General features: G+C 42.4%; 3 protein-coding genes across 5 annotated transcripts; all 3 read left to right on the top strand.

The window, feature by feature from the left end:
• Positions 1-5,432: 5,432 nt before the first annotated feature.
• BDCG_03255 (uncharacterized protein) lies at positions 5,433-6,054 on the top strand. The gene has a single exon (XM_045418863.1). It carries the CDS (start codon positions 5,473-5,475, stop codon positions 5,827-5,829), a length of 357 nt encoding a protein of 118 aa, XP_045275335.1. The 5' UTR covers positions 5,433-5,472; the 3' UTR covers positions 5,830-6,054.
• Positions 6,055-9,494: 3,440 nt separating this feature from the next.
• On the top strand, positions 9,495-11,336 carry BDCG_03253 (uncharacterized protein). The gene is made up of 3 exons (XM_045418862.1): positions 9,495-9,956; positions 10,067-10,207; positions 10,332-11,336. Exons 1-3 carry the CDS (start codon positions 9,854-9,856, stop codon positions 11,021-11,023), a joined length of 936 nt encoding a protein of 311 aa, XP_045275334.1. The 5' UTR covers positions 9,495-9,853; the 3' UTR covers positions 11,024-11,336.
• A 182-nt stretch (positions 11,337-11,518) lies between these two features.
• BDCG_03252 (homocitrate synthase, mitochondrial) lies at positions 11,519-14,825 on the top strand. Of its 3 annotated transcripts, XM_045418860.1 has the most exons (6): positions 11,540-11,736; positions 11,869-12,209; positions 12,274-12,509; positions 12,680-12,760; positions 12,839-12,906; positions 12,975-14,763. In XM_045418860.1, the coding sequence occupies exons 2-6, from the start codon at positions 12,122-12,124 to the stop codon at positions 13,933-13,935; spliced, it is 1,434 nt and encodes a 477-aa protein (XP_045280367.1). In that variant the 5' UTR covers positions 11,540-11,736; positions 11,869-12,121; the 3' UTR covers positions 13,936-14,763. The 3 variants fall into 3 exon arrangements, with proteins under 3 accessions (XP_045280366.1, XP_045280367.1, XP_045275333.1); XM_045418859.1 differs by having other exon boundaries at positions 11,519-12,209; positions 12,975-14,825; XM_045418861.1 differs by lacking the exon at positions 11,540-11,736 and having other exon boundaries at positions 11,840-12,209; positions 12,289-12,509.
• The last annotated feature ends 440 nt before the right edge of the window (positions 14,826-15,265 follow it).

Here is a 15,265-nt window from a genome sequence, read left to right as displayed (position 1 = left end):
AATAATTGAGGTTGAGAGATCTTGAGCCTCTGCAAGATTTTGAAGAGTTGTAGACAAAATCATAATCAGATAAGTTTTATCAGTGTCATCTTCATTATCTAGATTAATTAGCAAAGGATTTGAGAATCTGTCATTAAGAATCTCAGTATAATGATAGAGAATAGTGTCATGAAGAAGATATTGATCAGAGTCTAGAGTCTTGAGTGAGTCATGTTCATGAAGAGTAGTGTCTGCAGAAAAGTCAGCCTTCATATTATTTCAAAATTCTGTGTCAAGATTGATATAAGTGTCAACATGAGAGCTTCAATCATAGTTGAAATCTAAGAACTGATGACCAAGCTGTTCACAGTTTCAGATGTCAATGAGGTCATCATTATCATGCTGTGGGTTTTGACAGGTAAGTAATGCTCAAGAAAGATCAAGCTTCTCTTCATCATTCTGATCATCTTCAAACTCAGGTTCTGATTCCAGCATGTCTTCATCATAGACATCAACTGAGTGATTATAAGAAAGACAGTAATAATTAAAGGCCTCTGTAAAAGAGGGTCAAGGAATGGGGAGATCAACAATCTTGAGATCTTCAATTTGATGAAAAGAGTGATGAAGAAGAAGTTTGACATGAGCATAGTTCTCTGAATTAGTTTCAAACTGATAAACAGAAAAGTAGATCAACACTCAGAATTTTACACAGAAACATCTCTTAATTTGATAACTGTGAGAAAAGATTTGAAGAAATTTAAGAAATGAAAGATCTTCAAATTCAGTTGATCACTGCTTATATTTTTTCAAAAAGAATGAATCACATTGTAATTCATCAGATTCAAGAATATAGCTATGATAATGTTAAGATTCAGGCTGACAATCAACTGCAATTGACTCATGAGAACTCATTTGTAAAGAAAGATTTAAAAGAAGATGATAAATCTTCTGAGCAGATCAATTGCACTCATCAATGAGTTGATTCATAAGTTTAACAACTGTAGAGAGCAGTGAGTGACTTGAACTGACTCTTAGAATCACTCATTGAACAATCTGATGATAGAATTCTGTGTCTGTTTCAGCCTTGGCAATGTACTTAGACAGATAATCAAGAACAGCACAGCTGTCAGTGCAGAGAATAATATCAGTATTTACTAGCCAGCTAACTGTAATTAATCTGTTGTAGTTATTGAGAATTGAGTCATTATAATGAGAGTGCAGCTGGTAATATCTACTATTCAAAGATTTGAGAATAGCATAGTCAGTTCAGCATTCATGTAGAAAGTGAAATCAGCAATGTAGATTATCAGTGACTCAGTGTTTATAAATACAGTACTTTTCACTACAGTGATGATGTTGAATACAGTTGAGAACTGCAGATAAATGTTCAATAACATTCATCTGATCAGAATGACTGAGAGAAAGAGATGATCATGCATCTTCAGACTGAGTGTGATTAGGCTCAGAATTCTCAGTCATAATAATGAGGCCTCAGTAGTCAGCAAAGACTTGATAAGAGTCTTTATTCATATCAAGTTCAGGATTCAGTGCATTCTTACATTAAAATACACTATGTGAGTGCACTGATCTGCAGTCTTATCACTTGTAATGAGTTCAGTGATCTAGGATTTTGAATTTCAGGCCTAGGATCTTTTCCTTGAAGATTGCAAGTTATAGATGAAAGTAATGTGTGACTATAGTGAAATAGTCATGAATACTATCTCTTACAAACTTCAACCTCTCAAGATCAGTGCTGTGCTTTTAAATAACATAGTCAGAGAAGTGATGTATCAGATTATCTCAGTGATGATCTGCAGCTAAGAGAGTAAGAAATAGATGCAGAGATCTGATATTTTAAACATAGACTTATAGCTGACAATGTTTTGCACCTTAAAAAGAACAGGTTTTATGAAGACTCTCTGCAAACTGTGTAAGTGAATTCAAAATCACAGTAAATTGTGAAGTATCAGCAGTAAAAGCAGTCTGCAGCTTCTCTAGAGTGAGATTCTTAATAAGAGAATCAGTTTAATTGTAGAAAAAGTGACTCTGATTATTAATCTATCTGCAGAATAGAGAATTGAAAAGAATATATTGAAAACAGCTATAGTAGGCAAAGCAGCTGTTATGATATTTAAGAAGAAACTGTGTGTAATCTGCAAGACTAATTGTTCTTTATCTAGAGAGAATGAATTCAGCTTTATCTCATGAAAAAAGTGTTGAAAAGGCTCAAGAAAAGAGTGAATGAGTATTGTTAAACTCACTAAGTGATGTATTACAGACTGAAGACAGAGTGAGATGATTAATCTGTTCTCACTGTGACATTTCAAGTTCATGATGAAGTTACTCAACTTCAGACTGTGAGATTAAAAGATCTGAAACATCAGAGTATTCAGATGAGATATTCAAGTTATCAAGATTCAAATGATTCTCATTCTCAATAACTGTCAATTCTTGCTTATTAAGCTTATAAAAAGAAATCTGATCAGAGACATCTTCATTTTCAGATAACTGATTTCAAGTCTCTTTGTCAATCACAATGTTCTGATAACTGAGATGATTTTTATAAAGATAGATTAGTCATTGAGCAACAGCTTCTTTGCAAATCATGAAATCTCAGTAAAACTGATATTGTAAGTAAGAATCTGCATTTGAATTTGAAGACTTCAATATAATAACATCAAGATTCTTAGAAAGAAGTGAGAGAGTGTTATAAACACAGTCAGTGTCTCTAAAAAAGCTAATAATATAATCTTTATACTTATACTGATGTTCTCTGACTTGACAGATCTTAATAAAGACATGCATGTATGAAATTAACATCTCTTCAATCTGACTGAGAATAGGAAGATCTGAATCAAGATTATCAGAATTAAGGTTATTCTCTTGAGAGAATAAAAACAGCTTGTCAGACAGCTGTCTCAAATCAACAGTATGACAATGAGTATAAACATTATCTTGAAGATTCATTCTGAATCAGTGAATTTGACAATGACTACAGATCTTCATCTGTAAATCTTCAAATATGTAATGAAATTTCTGTATACACTGTTAATCATCAGAATTAACAGCTGAATCTGTAAGATAAGTAGAACTCTGAGAGTTCATTGAAGAATCTGAAATAATTGCAGCATGTAACTGATTATATTTCTGAAGAATTGTGAGAGCTTCTATATTTAATGTATCAATTGAGCTTTCAGACTATGTAGAGTGTCAGAATGTCAAGAGGCTGCTAACTCTTTTATTGAGTTAATTAATGAATGAATCTGCAGAGCTCTGAGAAACAGAGCTTTGAGAAGTTGAGAGTAAGAAAAATAATATAAAAGATGTCTGTGATGAAAGTATGTCTGTAAAAGTGAAATAAGATTGACTTGAGAATGAGTTGAATAATAATACAGATAATTAATGAAAGACTGAAGAGAGATCTGCAGAATCAGAAGATAAATTAATTGTCAAAAATAACAGCTGCAGCTGTTTTCTCAATTGAGTTAAGAATAAAGTTGATAAGAAATGTTCTCTATAATACCTGATAACACAGTGAGCTCTTTAAATGACAGTTTTCTTTTTATAAGTCACTGTCAATGAAGACATGTCAGAACTATGAATCTCACAGTGATAAAACTTAATCTCAGATAACAGATCTGTTTCAATAGACTGTTCATAAGCTTAAGAGACTGCTGTTGATTGTATGAAGTGTTAGTATAACAGAGAAAGTTCAGGCTCATTTATCACAGAATCTGTAACTGTAGAAGAATCTGGTTTCACTGCATGTATCTGTTTACAGTTCTACACAGTGTAAAGAGATAATCAGCAATAGAAAAGATGTAATGAGAGAAGATTACAATACCTGAGTTCTCTGAGTGCAGTATTGAAGACAGACAGCTGTAGAAGTAGTAGAATGCTGTAAAGAAATGAATTAATCAAGAGACTGGTTTTATAAGCAGTGAATGCAGGCTTTTAATGTATTATTCATTCTTGAGAATCTATAAGAGATAGTTAATGAGATGTGTGATCTATAATTCAAGAATCTGTACAGAGTAGGTAGTTGATGAGATGTGTGATCTATAATTCAAGAATCTGTACAGAGTAGGTAGTTGATGAGATGTGTGATCTATAATTCAAGGATCTGTACAGAGTAGATGGTATGGTTGATGAGATGAAAGATGAATGTGTTGTGGGTGTGTAGAAGTCATAGTGCAATGTCACAGGATTGCGCTTCGCTTAATTCTACACCAATCAGTGGGCTGTATTCGCGCCAAGAACCCCAAAAAGGAAATTCTCCACTTTTAATGACCAGGGTTTTCATCATATATTTGCTTCGCTTCGCTCCGCAAATAATTCAATCCTTGTGTGTCGCGGATACCCGGGTGGGCCATGTAGCCTACAATATACCTGTGTCAATTATGTCTTTATGGCCTTTTAAATGGATACATAGCTCTCGTCTGCTAGCCATGTCGATAAATATCCGCTTGTTTGACGAGCACATCTTTCCATAGGAAAATTTCTGCGGACTTCTATTAGTTATCAGTTGCTAGATCAGGGAAAAGGAAAATCTAAAATCCCTACCCTAATTTTCATTGGATGCATTCCTTTTCGATTCTCTGAAAACTCTGTTATAGTAGAACAACCTATATATCGCAACCTCTCTGCGAACATACGTAACATCAGAACACACAGGCGGGAAGGGCGACAGGGCTAGCCAGTTAATCGGACACTTTATTGAGTTCTATGGTCTCCCATGGCCCCCCAACCCAATACGGACTTTCTAAGATATCTTTGATCCCGTTGGCATGAGTTTGCCCGCCTAATTGGGCATATTAAAATCCACTCGCTTATCTTCAACTCCTCTCCTGACGGGAGGAGTTTGGGTAGCACTCGACCTATTATGCGCATATATTAATTTGAACGCACTTGTTCGAGCTATAACTATACTATTGCGCGTCACATTATGCAAAGGGCGAAGGGTCCCGATGCCTCAAGAACCCTCCGTCCTCTTTCATAGCCTCCTGAAAAGAGCCTCGCATTTTGCCTGCCAACGGCAATCCTAACGCGGCAGAAGCTGGGCGTTTTAGCCGTTTGAGCCGGTGGCACAAATACGTACCAGCAGCTCATATGTTTTGTAAAATAGTCATCGTCGGGAAACGAAATCGGGTAGAGCAACGCACGCAATCTCTGAACTTTCCAGTTCCTACCCGCCTTATGTACGTGTGATTTCGAGGTGCGATAAGGTCGTGTTCAGCAAACGGGAAGACACAATCTGATTTTTTTTTTCTTTCTTTCTTTCCCAATCGGATTAATTCAGCGCCAGAAAATATAATATAATTGAGAAATGTAGCCAACGGAAAACACGTCGTCGGTTAATGGTCGCTCGTGGACCTTTATAGCCCATTTGCTAAGATGCAGGGTGTTGTGGTGGCGGAAATTTTGTGTCCCACGTTTCGCAGAATTTAATTAGGGAAATTTCGGAGGATATAATAAACACCTCTTTCCCGTCCTATGAAAATCAGGCTCCTTTTCAGACTGCCGGCATGGTTTTTTTTAATGTGCCCTCTCTGCTTCAGGAAAGGGTTTCTCGGCAGAATTCGCCTTATCCGGGAAGTGCTACGATCGGTCAATGACTATCGTGCTTCATTCAACCTGAGAGGAACAGGTGTTCGTTCGAGCCATACCAAAATACCCGAAATCTCTGCTGATTTGGTCTCAGTTTGTCATGGTTCGTCAGGCCCAGGGAGGCGTGGTGATATGCGGTGGCCGTCGGATATGCAATGGGAATTCAAATTGTCCCCATTTGCTTGTTCCCCTCTGCCCTGGAATTTCCAACGATATCCTTGGTGGCTTGTATATGCCATCTAAACTGTGGCGGCGATATTCCGATATGCATTTTCAAATATGTGGTTTACAAGGCCCTATCATAGAGCTCTTCTGGTGGGATGTTTTTATGCGCCTGCAATCGCCGTAAACGATGCAAAATGGTAGGCGCGTTTGAAGAACTGTAACCGTCTATCCTTCCCGTTACCTCAGTCCACAAGAAAAATATAAAATAAATAAAAAATAAAAAAGGGGGACAAAGAACGAAATATGATTTCAAGCTTACAAACCTACGCTTGAATTGGTTGTTGCTTGGATAGGGTAAAGACTATTTGAATGTGTCTTCCCTTCTTATGGAAGTTTTATCTCCTGGACAATCAAAATCCATGAATTCGAGTTACAAATTCGATGTTTCAGAGATTTTTACCTGCGTCGTGTCTCTGGCTAGACACAAGAAATCCAGCTTCATACAGTTATACGATATGATGGTGATATCTCATTCAGGATACGCTATGTTAGGGATCCTAACGTCCCGAATGACTATAAAAAAATTGAATGCTGGCGTATCTCAGCACTATTGTGAAAGACAAGGGTGTTGAAGTTGTAAAGATTTGAACCCTTTTTCCACCCATTTCCAACATCTATTCCTCTGTCTACGTCCATCTAGCAGATTGCGGGTCTTTTTAAATCCCATGACAAGATTTCAATCTGGACATGTTATGATCTTCTAACCTCATTCCCCTCATTGTTTGACTATGTCATCTATTTAATCTCGTGTAGTGTGGTCAAGGCAAAAATATTGTCTGCGTCACCACATTTGGTGAGACCGATGCCTCACCAGCGATAATCTCTTTTATCGTCCATGATTTATATCCACCGTTCACCACCTACCATTGCCTTGGTTCTTATATAGATAAAGCTATAGAGCAGCCCCGCGAGCATCGTGATGTCGCTGAAACGGAACCTTCGGGGTTTATTTGGTCTATTTCAAAGTTCCAATCAATATGTCCATGGCTCGCATTGAGTTTGTTTTCAAATATCCGACAGAATATCCGGCAAAATATCTGCTTCAAGCCGCTTCTGGGGGGTTGTAACATCTCAGGTGGTACTCGCGAAGATTCTGCTCCTCAAGGACAACGCGCGGTGGTGTCATGGACCAAAAGCCCCCGAGCTTGCATGAACAATAGACGAAATAGTCTAAATTCACATGGTATGTAGGTATCGAGACTGGTCATTCACTGCTTGCAGCTGTCTTGCAGTTTTTGGTGTGCGTCAAGCATACCTGGGTTGGCGTACTTGACGCAATGCTTTTGATCTCGTCAGCCGCATTCACCTTGCGTCGTCTATAATATGGAATGCAATTGAGAGGGCAAGAGTGCGATAAGTGCACCAGTTGTCAAAATATGGCGGATGCCCATACACTTACCTCCTTATAATCCATTTCTGACGTCATTAGGAGGAAGCTCGACCATTCGAAGTAAATACACCGCACAAGGAAGTTCGGTTAGTACCACACCAGCGAAATGGGATAGAAACTAGCCAAACAGCTGAGAAGCTTGCTAGATCACGACTCCGACTAAGGGTTCCAGAAAGTGAACGGGGAACTATGCTTCCTTATTCAACACCAAGTCCAACTTATCTTATAGGGGGATTCATCCAATGGTCTCGATTATTATAGATGATTTACCACAAGTTAGCGATGAGGATTAGGACTCAGCTGGACCGCCGAACGACGCCATTCGAAACAAACTCGAAACCGCTTCACTTACGATGCGTGGCTGCTGGGTGGGCTTTATACGGACAACCACACCACTGTGGTAGAACTTTGGCTAGTCCCTTCAGTGTCCGATCGCGTGTAGAATTTCCTTGCCAATTCAGAGGGAAAACATGGTCGTGGTCCCGTACAAGCCGATCAAAAATAATATCTAATCCGCTCTGGAATTGTCGCTGCCTTTACAAAGCCTTCATGAAGCCGTTAGAAATAGGCGAGGTTAAACAGGAACCTTGGCTATTTGCAGCATGGTGTCAAGCCTTCAAACGGATGTAAATGTACATACATACATGTACACGGCAGTCCTGTTTTTATAAAGGTTAAGTTTCCTGCAATTTCACTCTCTATCATGCTCGCCGTGAACATTCGATTCACAACAACACAACGCACAGCCATAAAACATTGTGCCCAGCTTCTGACAATGTATAAGTGATGAGTTGGCATGATGGTGACCTTGATAGAACGTCGTCTTCTCTAAGGAAATTTTTGCGCACTTTCTTTCTGAGATGGGCTCTTCTGGCAGGTGACATTCCAAGATTGTCCTCATAGCAGCGCGGATTTCTCAATGCCAGCCTGTCCACACGCAACCATTCTCCAGCGATCCGGAAGAAAGGGATGTCATTTACAGTTGTGCGTGTAGCCGCTAAGACAGCTATCAGATAAGGATGCCTCGCTGGAGGATTCCTACAAAGATCTGCCCGCAGGCACCATAAAAATACGGTTTCAGGCAAGGAAAAAAAGGATCCTGCATGCACCGCCCGAAGCTCTCACTAGAGTGTTTGACGCAATTTGTTCATGACTGACGTACTGCCTTTCTCGAATAAACATTCCAAACCTAGTGGCAAGCTGTATCGCGGTGGTGAACAAGATACGCGACATCTATATCAGATCCCTCAAAAAACCAACATGGCTGATAACACCACAATCAGGATCCAGTTCCTGGCCATGCAGGCGCTTTTTTTTTTTTTTTTTTTTTTTTTTTTTATGAAAGGTACGCCGCAAACCACAACGATATCTGCAGTTGATTCAGTCTCGGGGAGTTTGCAGCTGTGACTTACATAAGTACATGTACGTCGTATCAGGGCGTCGTAGCTATGGCTTCTGATAACTGCCATTGTCGAGGCCTTAGCTCACTTGCTATGAAGACAGTGATGCTTTAAGAGTTGGGTTTTTACGTTTCTCAGTTTATCAACTAGCATACTTCTCATGGGTGCTTCGTGTAATCGACAAGCTCCATGGAGTTTCTATATCATAGAAGAAGTAGTGGACAGAACAGACCTTGCCTCGATATTTCCGATCACTGAATCACTGAGAGAGAGACACACTAAGTAGCACGCTCTGATAAGAGACTTGTTGTTCCTCGCCACCGCGGTCTACTCAAGAACAAACTGGGGTGGTTCAATAGTGGAGAAAAGATGTTGGTCCGATATCTAGATGAGAGTGCTGTTGAGGGGTAAGCCAGGTATGGCATATATGTTCCTTTCAGTTTTTATGGTTCATGGTAGTTATATATCAATTGCTTCTGAGGCTGAACATTAACCCCGACAGCTTTGAATAAATTCTGAATTGCAATTGCAGCAATTCCCTGTGAGATCCTCGTGGTGCTTGATCTTTGTGCAGCATACGGAGTAGTTACAGAAGAATACTTCACTAGTAGCTTTTTGCGTTCATATGAATCCAGTGTAGGAGTAACTAACTAATATGCTTCAACTCCTCCGTATGTCAACAAATATCTTTTCCTGGTCAGGTTTGTACCCAGAACACACAGCGTACAACTAATAATAGCGAATACCCACACACTACGGAGTAACTACACTATCCATGCCCTAGCCCGTAAACAAGCTCGCCCCTGGTAGCCGCAGCCCAGCCAACCGCCGTCCATAAATACGGATAGCTCGACTTAACTCCTCCTTGGACCTTGCCTGCTCTCACTCAGGGCGCGTAATATTACCAGGCACAGCCGACGCCAACCTAACCTTGATTGAACTCCTGAACCCGGGCTGGAGGGCAAGCGCAAGCGCAAGGGCAATTCAGGGAGTGGATGTAACCTCGCGCAGAGAAAAACATGGACTGCGCAAATAACAAGATCTGATTCCTTGTTGGACTTCTTCCTGCAAAGTAAAGACGTCTTTCTTCCCCTTCCCTACATCACGCTTCGGCTCTTTTTTTGGTGGGTAGGATTTCTCTATTTCTGAACTACTCTGGCCTAATTATCCACACCCCACCCCGTCCACTTTTTCACCAATTGACTGCGTATCTGGGGAGGAACGAGAGAGAGAAGGGAGCAAAAAAGGCACAATGCGCTGGTTGCAGGGCACTCTCATCTGCGCCCTTACCACTGCGCTGGGGGGAAGTAGAGTGGGTGCAAGTGCGCTGTTGAAGACGAGACAGGGGAATCATGGTTCGTTTGTTAACGCCCCGTGTGTCACCCCTCTCCAATTTATAGAGGAGAGGGTTGCATTCTGAAGGGAAGACAAAAAGAAACTTATACCAACATGTCTTTGCACATAGTCACCGCTCGTGCGCCACAGGATGCCGATTCAGATAAGAACGGCGTATATCCTCCCGAATGCCACGTACAGCGCGAATCGAAGTATCCATTCTGCCTGCCGAAGAATAAAACTGAAGTGTTTACGGGGGATATATACTATGGTACGCAAAAAACAAACACTCTCCCAGATGGTGTGACATTTTCAAAGCGCAAAGAGCTGCTCTACCTCTTCGCGACAGCGGACAAGATCATTCATTGCTTACCACTATAATGCGTATGAAACAGTGACCTGGGACTCAGACGCATTCCCCCCAAACTCCACGATCACCGTGGGGCTCAACTATGCCAACTCCAGCGAAAAGGCAGGCGTCTCCGCCTACACATCTGACCGGCGAGAAAACAGCTACGGCTTCGTCACGATCCAAATGGACAAAGTCTGGTTGCAGGGCGAATCGCGCAATAACCTAACCGTGTACATCGTCGAGTACAACCCAGGTTCAAACGAGCGGGCCAAGACGGTTGCAGGGCCCATGATTTCCCTCATCAATAAACCTGGCAAGCACCATCCGCCTCCCCCACCCACCCCAGTGCCCGATAAGGCGGGCCTCACGATCGGATTGCCGGTCGCGCTCGGGGTGTTTTTCCTTATCTTGCTTGGGCTGTGTTTTGGCATGAGGAAGAGCAGGCGTATTGGGCTAGGGAATATTATGGGGTCTAGGGGTAAAGGGTATGGAGGTGGGAAATCCAGGATTGAAAGGCTAGGTGGTGGTGGTGGTGAACGAGGGAGACGACGTGATCGCGATACTGCTGCTGCTGCTGCGACTGTCAGGCTGGCTGAATTGAATGATGGAGAGCAATACATGGATGACCCACGAGGCGGTAGGATTAGGAGTGATGCGGAAATATTCAATGAGTCGGAAAGGGCCAGAGGGAATGTATTCAGGGATGAGCTGTCACGGATGAAGAGCTGGAGGTGAAATGTTTAACTTTGCCCGGCTGTTGATCCTCTGATGAAGGATGGTGGAGTCGAAACACTCTCTTCTCTTGCAGAGGAACAAATATCCTCCAGAAATTTTATGGTATGGTTGGACATGAAAAGCTTTCCTGCGTATAGATATTGACTGCCACAGAGACAGTCCGTTGGTTGATCTGCTTCTTCTCATTCTGGTAGGGTTTTCCGTGACATTTTATTAACGAGCGCAGGGGCATGGCATTGCATTTTCATTTGTATATTAATGATAGGAATAGACGTATGTTATTATATATGCTTTCTCTTTCACATGGGAATCATCTCAATTGCTTAGTTGTTATATTTCTATCCTGTTATCTTCCCATGAAGTTCTTCGTTGCCGGGTGAAGAGAAATTTGTGGCGTGCTTCGAATGCGATGCGATAAGCCGCGGAAACAAGGGATTGTCAACGCTAAAGAAAAAAAATTTAAATTTTTAAAAAACTTTGTTCTTCACAAGCCAGGTATTATTTGAATGCCTGAATGCCACAGCGGCGAAAAGGAAGTTCAATTTTCTCTCATTCATCTATCTATGTATCTATTCCTGGTACAGTACATTAATTAAAGGAAGAAATAGTTATAGAAACCAGAGACTGCTTACACTGATCGGCGGGCTGGTGGAAGGTATTGTGTTTGGTATTGTCTGGTAAACATTGCTTATGAATTACCGTAATAAACCGCTGTGAGTGGCCAAAGATGCGCACATCGAAGAAGTTTCCCACAGTTTTGCCGCCGTAATTACCGTATTTTGTCTTTTTTCTTCTATTTTTTCCTTGGTGATTCACAGGTAACTAAACTAATAACTACGAGTCAGACCGCGGTTGCTGTGCGTGTAACTACCCCAGAACTTTCCCTCATCCTCTTCTTCTCATCCTCAACAACCTCATCAACTCTCTATATTCTCCTTTTTACTTCTTATCTTAGACTTCTCCCTTTAGAATCCTTACACCCTTCGAGTCTATCCGGATACTGCTGTTGATCAGCCTTACCGCACACCGCACCTGTCTCCTTCGCCCATCCTCACCACTCCCCGCCAACACACTCTTTACACCCCGCACAACGACAAAATGTGCACCACCTGTACAGGAGCCAAAGCCACAAACGGCCAAACCAACGGCCAGGTCAATGGCACCAATGGAACCAACGGTACCAACGGTATATCTCTCCCATCGTATACTGGTGTTATTTGGGGGATAATTTCTTTGCTGACCGTGTCAAGGTATGGTCACTAAAGACGGATTCACCGCGGTGCAGACCCGCGAAAACCCACACCCACACGTCGCCCGGAATCCATACGGCCACAACGCAGGAGTAACAGACTTCCTGAGCAATGTGTCAAGATTCAAGATTATCGAGAGTACGCTCCGCGAGGGCGAGCAGTTCGCCAATGCCTTCTTTGATACGGAGAAGAAGATTGAGATTGCGAAGGCCTTGGATGATTTCGGTGTGGATTATGTGAGTCATAACCGCACGTTTTTTTTTTTTTTTTTTTTTTTTTTTTAATTTTTTCCCTCTTTTTCTCAACAGTATATTCTTGGATTGGCTATAACGCTTCATTACTATTATCACTATCGTATCATTATCATCATTGATATCGTTTTATACTAATGGCAATTGATGCGTAGATTGAACTCACCAGCCCATGTGCTTCAGAACAATCGAGGAAGGACTGCGAAGCGATTTGCAAGCTTGGATTGAAGGCCAAGGTATGTATACATAACATCTATGTGTGAATGCCGCTTGCTCCTGCGTATCTAGAACTAACCCTCAAACCCCCGCTATAGATCCTTACGCATATCCGATGCCATATGGATGATGCCCGGGTAGCTGTCGAGACTGGTGTTGATGGAGTGTAAGCATACCATACCCTTTTATTTCCATTTCCAAGGGCAAAGCATCTGTCTAATACTAAGTCAATAGTGACGTCGTTATTGGCACTTCATCGTATCTCCGTGAACACTCACACGGAAAGGACATGACCTACATTAAGAATACGGCGATCGAAGTCATCGAATTCGTCAAGTCCAAGGGCATTGAAATCAGATTCTCCAGTGAAGACTCATTCCGATCCGACCTCGTCGACCTCCTCTCCATCTACTCTGCCGTCGACCAAGTCGGCGTCAACCGCGTCGGTATCGCAGATACCGTCGGCTGCGCTTCGCCACGACAAGTTTACGAGCTCGTTCGCGTCCTCCGCGGCGTCGTCAAGTGTGATATCGAAATCCATCTCCACAACGACACAGGCTGTGCCATCGCCAACGCCTATTGTGCCCTCGAAGCCGGCGCGACGCACGTCGACACCTCCGTCCTCGGCATCGGCGAGCGCAACGGCATCACGCCGCTCGGCGGCCTCATGGCGCGCATGGTCGCCGCGGACCGCGACTACGTCAAGAGCAAGTACAAGCTCGAGAAGCTCAAGGACCTCGAAGACCTCGTCGCCGAGGCCGTGCAGGTCAACATCCCCTTCAACAACTACATCACCGGCTTCTGCGCGTTCACGCACAAGGCCGGCATCCACGCCAAGGCCATCCTTAACAACCCGAGCACGTACGAGATCCTCAACCCAGCCGACTTCGGCATGACCCGCTACGTGCACTTCGCCTCGCGCCTGACGGGCTGGAACGCCATCAAGTCGCGCGCGCAGCAACTGAAGATCGAAATGACTGACACCCAGTACAAGGAGTGCACGGCGAAGATTAAGCAGCTAGCAGATATCAGGCCCATTGCTGTTGATGATGCGGATAGTATTATCCGCGCCTATCATCGGAATATCAAGCTGGGTGAGAATAAGCCGCTGTTAGAACTTACTGCTGCGGAGAAGGAGGCTTTGGCGGAGAAGGAGAAGGAGGAAGCAGGGAAGGTGGTGGAGGTTCCTGCGTAAAAGCTAGAGATGATTTACCCAGTGGGGGGGGAGGTAAGGAGGGGGGAATTTATTTCCGAAAGAAACAAGAAAACAAAAATAAAAATAAAAACCATCAATCAAAATTAAGATCGGATCATTCGACGAAATCGCTAAAGCAGGCAGATAGACAGAGATTTGGAAAGGGAAAAGATATTTTCTGTTTGGCTATGGTTTTGATACATCTCTTGATCAGTTCCATTTTCTATTTTGATACCTTCATTTTATCCTTTGACCTTATCATTTTTCTTTTCCTTTGCTTTCTCTTTTTCATCCTTTCATTTGCTCTTTTGAAATACATGAATAAAGAAACAGGTTAGAAGACAACAGAGAAGTTCAAAAAGGCGGAAAAGATTCGCAGGCGCGCACACACGCACAAGCATCATTACATCCACTTTTCTTCAAAAGCCGTCTTCCCTTTTTCTTCTTCTTTTTTTTTTCTTTTTTTTTTCGCCTTTGAGAAAAGGAGAGCTTGGGTTCTATTCTTCTTGCACCTATTCCTCCCATTTCATTTCTCTCCTAGTCTTTCAGCTTCTTAATACATGTATCTCATCTCTGCTGTCCTTTTCCCACAGCTATTTCATTTTAAAATTGTTTTAAAATTGTTATTCTAGCTTTTATTTCTTTTTGTCTTGTCTATCTCTCTCTCTCTTTCCATCCATTTCCGCCTTGAACATCAATCATCATCACCAGAGAAAAAGGAAGGAAAAAGAAAGAAAGAAAAATAAATATATATATATATATCTATATATATAACATTGTGTCCCTCCAAATTTCAAATCCTCAATTCAATTAATTAAACCTTAGGAATCCTCGTCTTCTTACTCTGTTCGTACCCCGTAGAACGTCAACAACAACAAGAGGACGAACGAGAATGCAACAACCAAATCTCCGCGCGTGGTCATAGCCCGACCCAGCGCGTGTTCTTAACAACAAGAGCAGCAAAGACCGACTTCGGCCTGCCAAGCCCAGTCGCCCAAAGCGGTCTAGCGGGATGGGCCATCCATAACAGCGTAAGTAGTCCGTACAGTACGCAACAGTAAGCTCGAGCCACCCCCCCTTCATACATACCATAGCCTTGGGCCCCAAGCAAGGCCTCGTCCTCTACTCCGTACCAGTTACAGGATTACAGCGGAGTTATGGAGTTATGGAGTTGTGTGTGGGTGTGTCCTGTGCTGTGGTGTGTGCTGTGTGCTGTGCAGTGTGCAGTAGTAGTAGTAGTAGTAGTAACTAGTAGTTAGTAGCGCGGTTGCAGCACCGGCGCCGGCTGACGTCACTTTTGCCCACTGTGGCTGGACCGCGGTCGCTTGGA

The sequence above is a fragment of the Blastomyces dermatitidis genome (assembly GCF_000003525.1).
Source record: "Blastomyces dermatitidis ER-3 genomic scaffold supercont1.3, whole genome shotgun sequence".
NCBI classification, from domain to species: Eukaryota; Fungi; Ascomycota; class Eurotiomycetes; order Onygenales; family Ajellomycetaceae; genus Blastomyces; species Blastomyces dermatitidis.
This window is presented reverse-complemented; position numbering and strand designations above follow the sequence as displayed.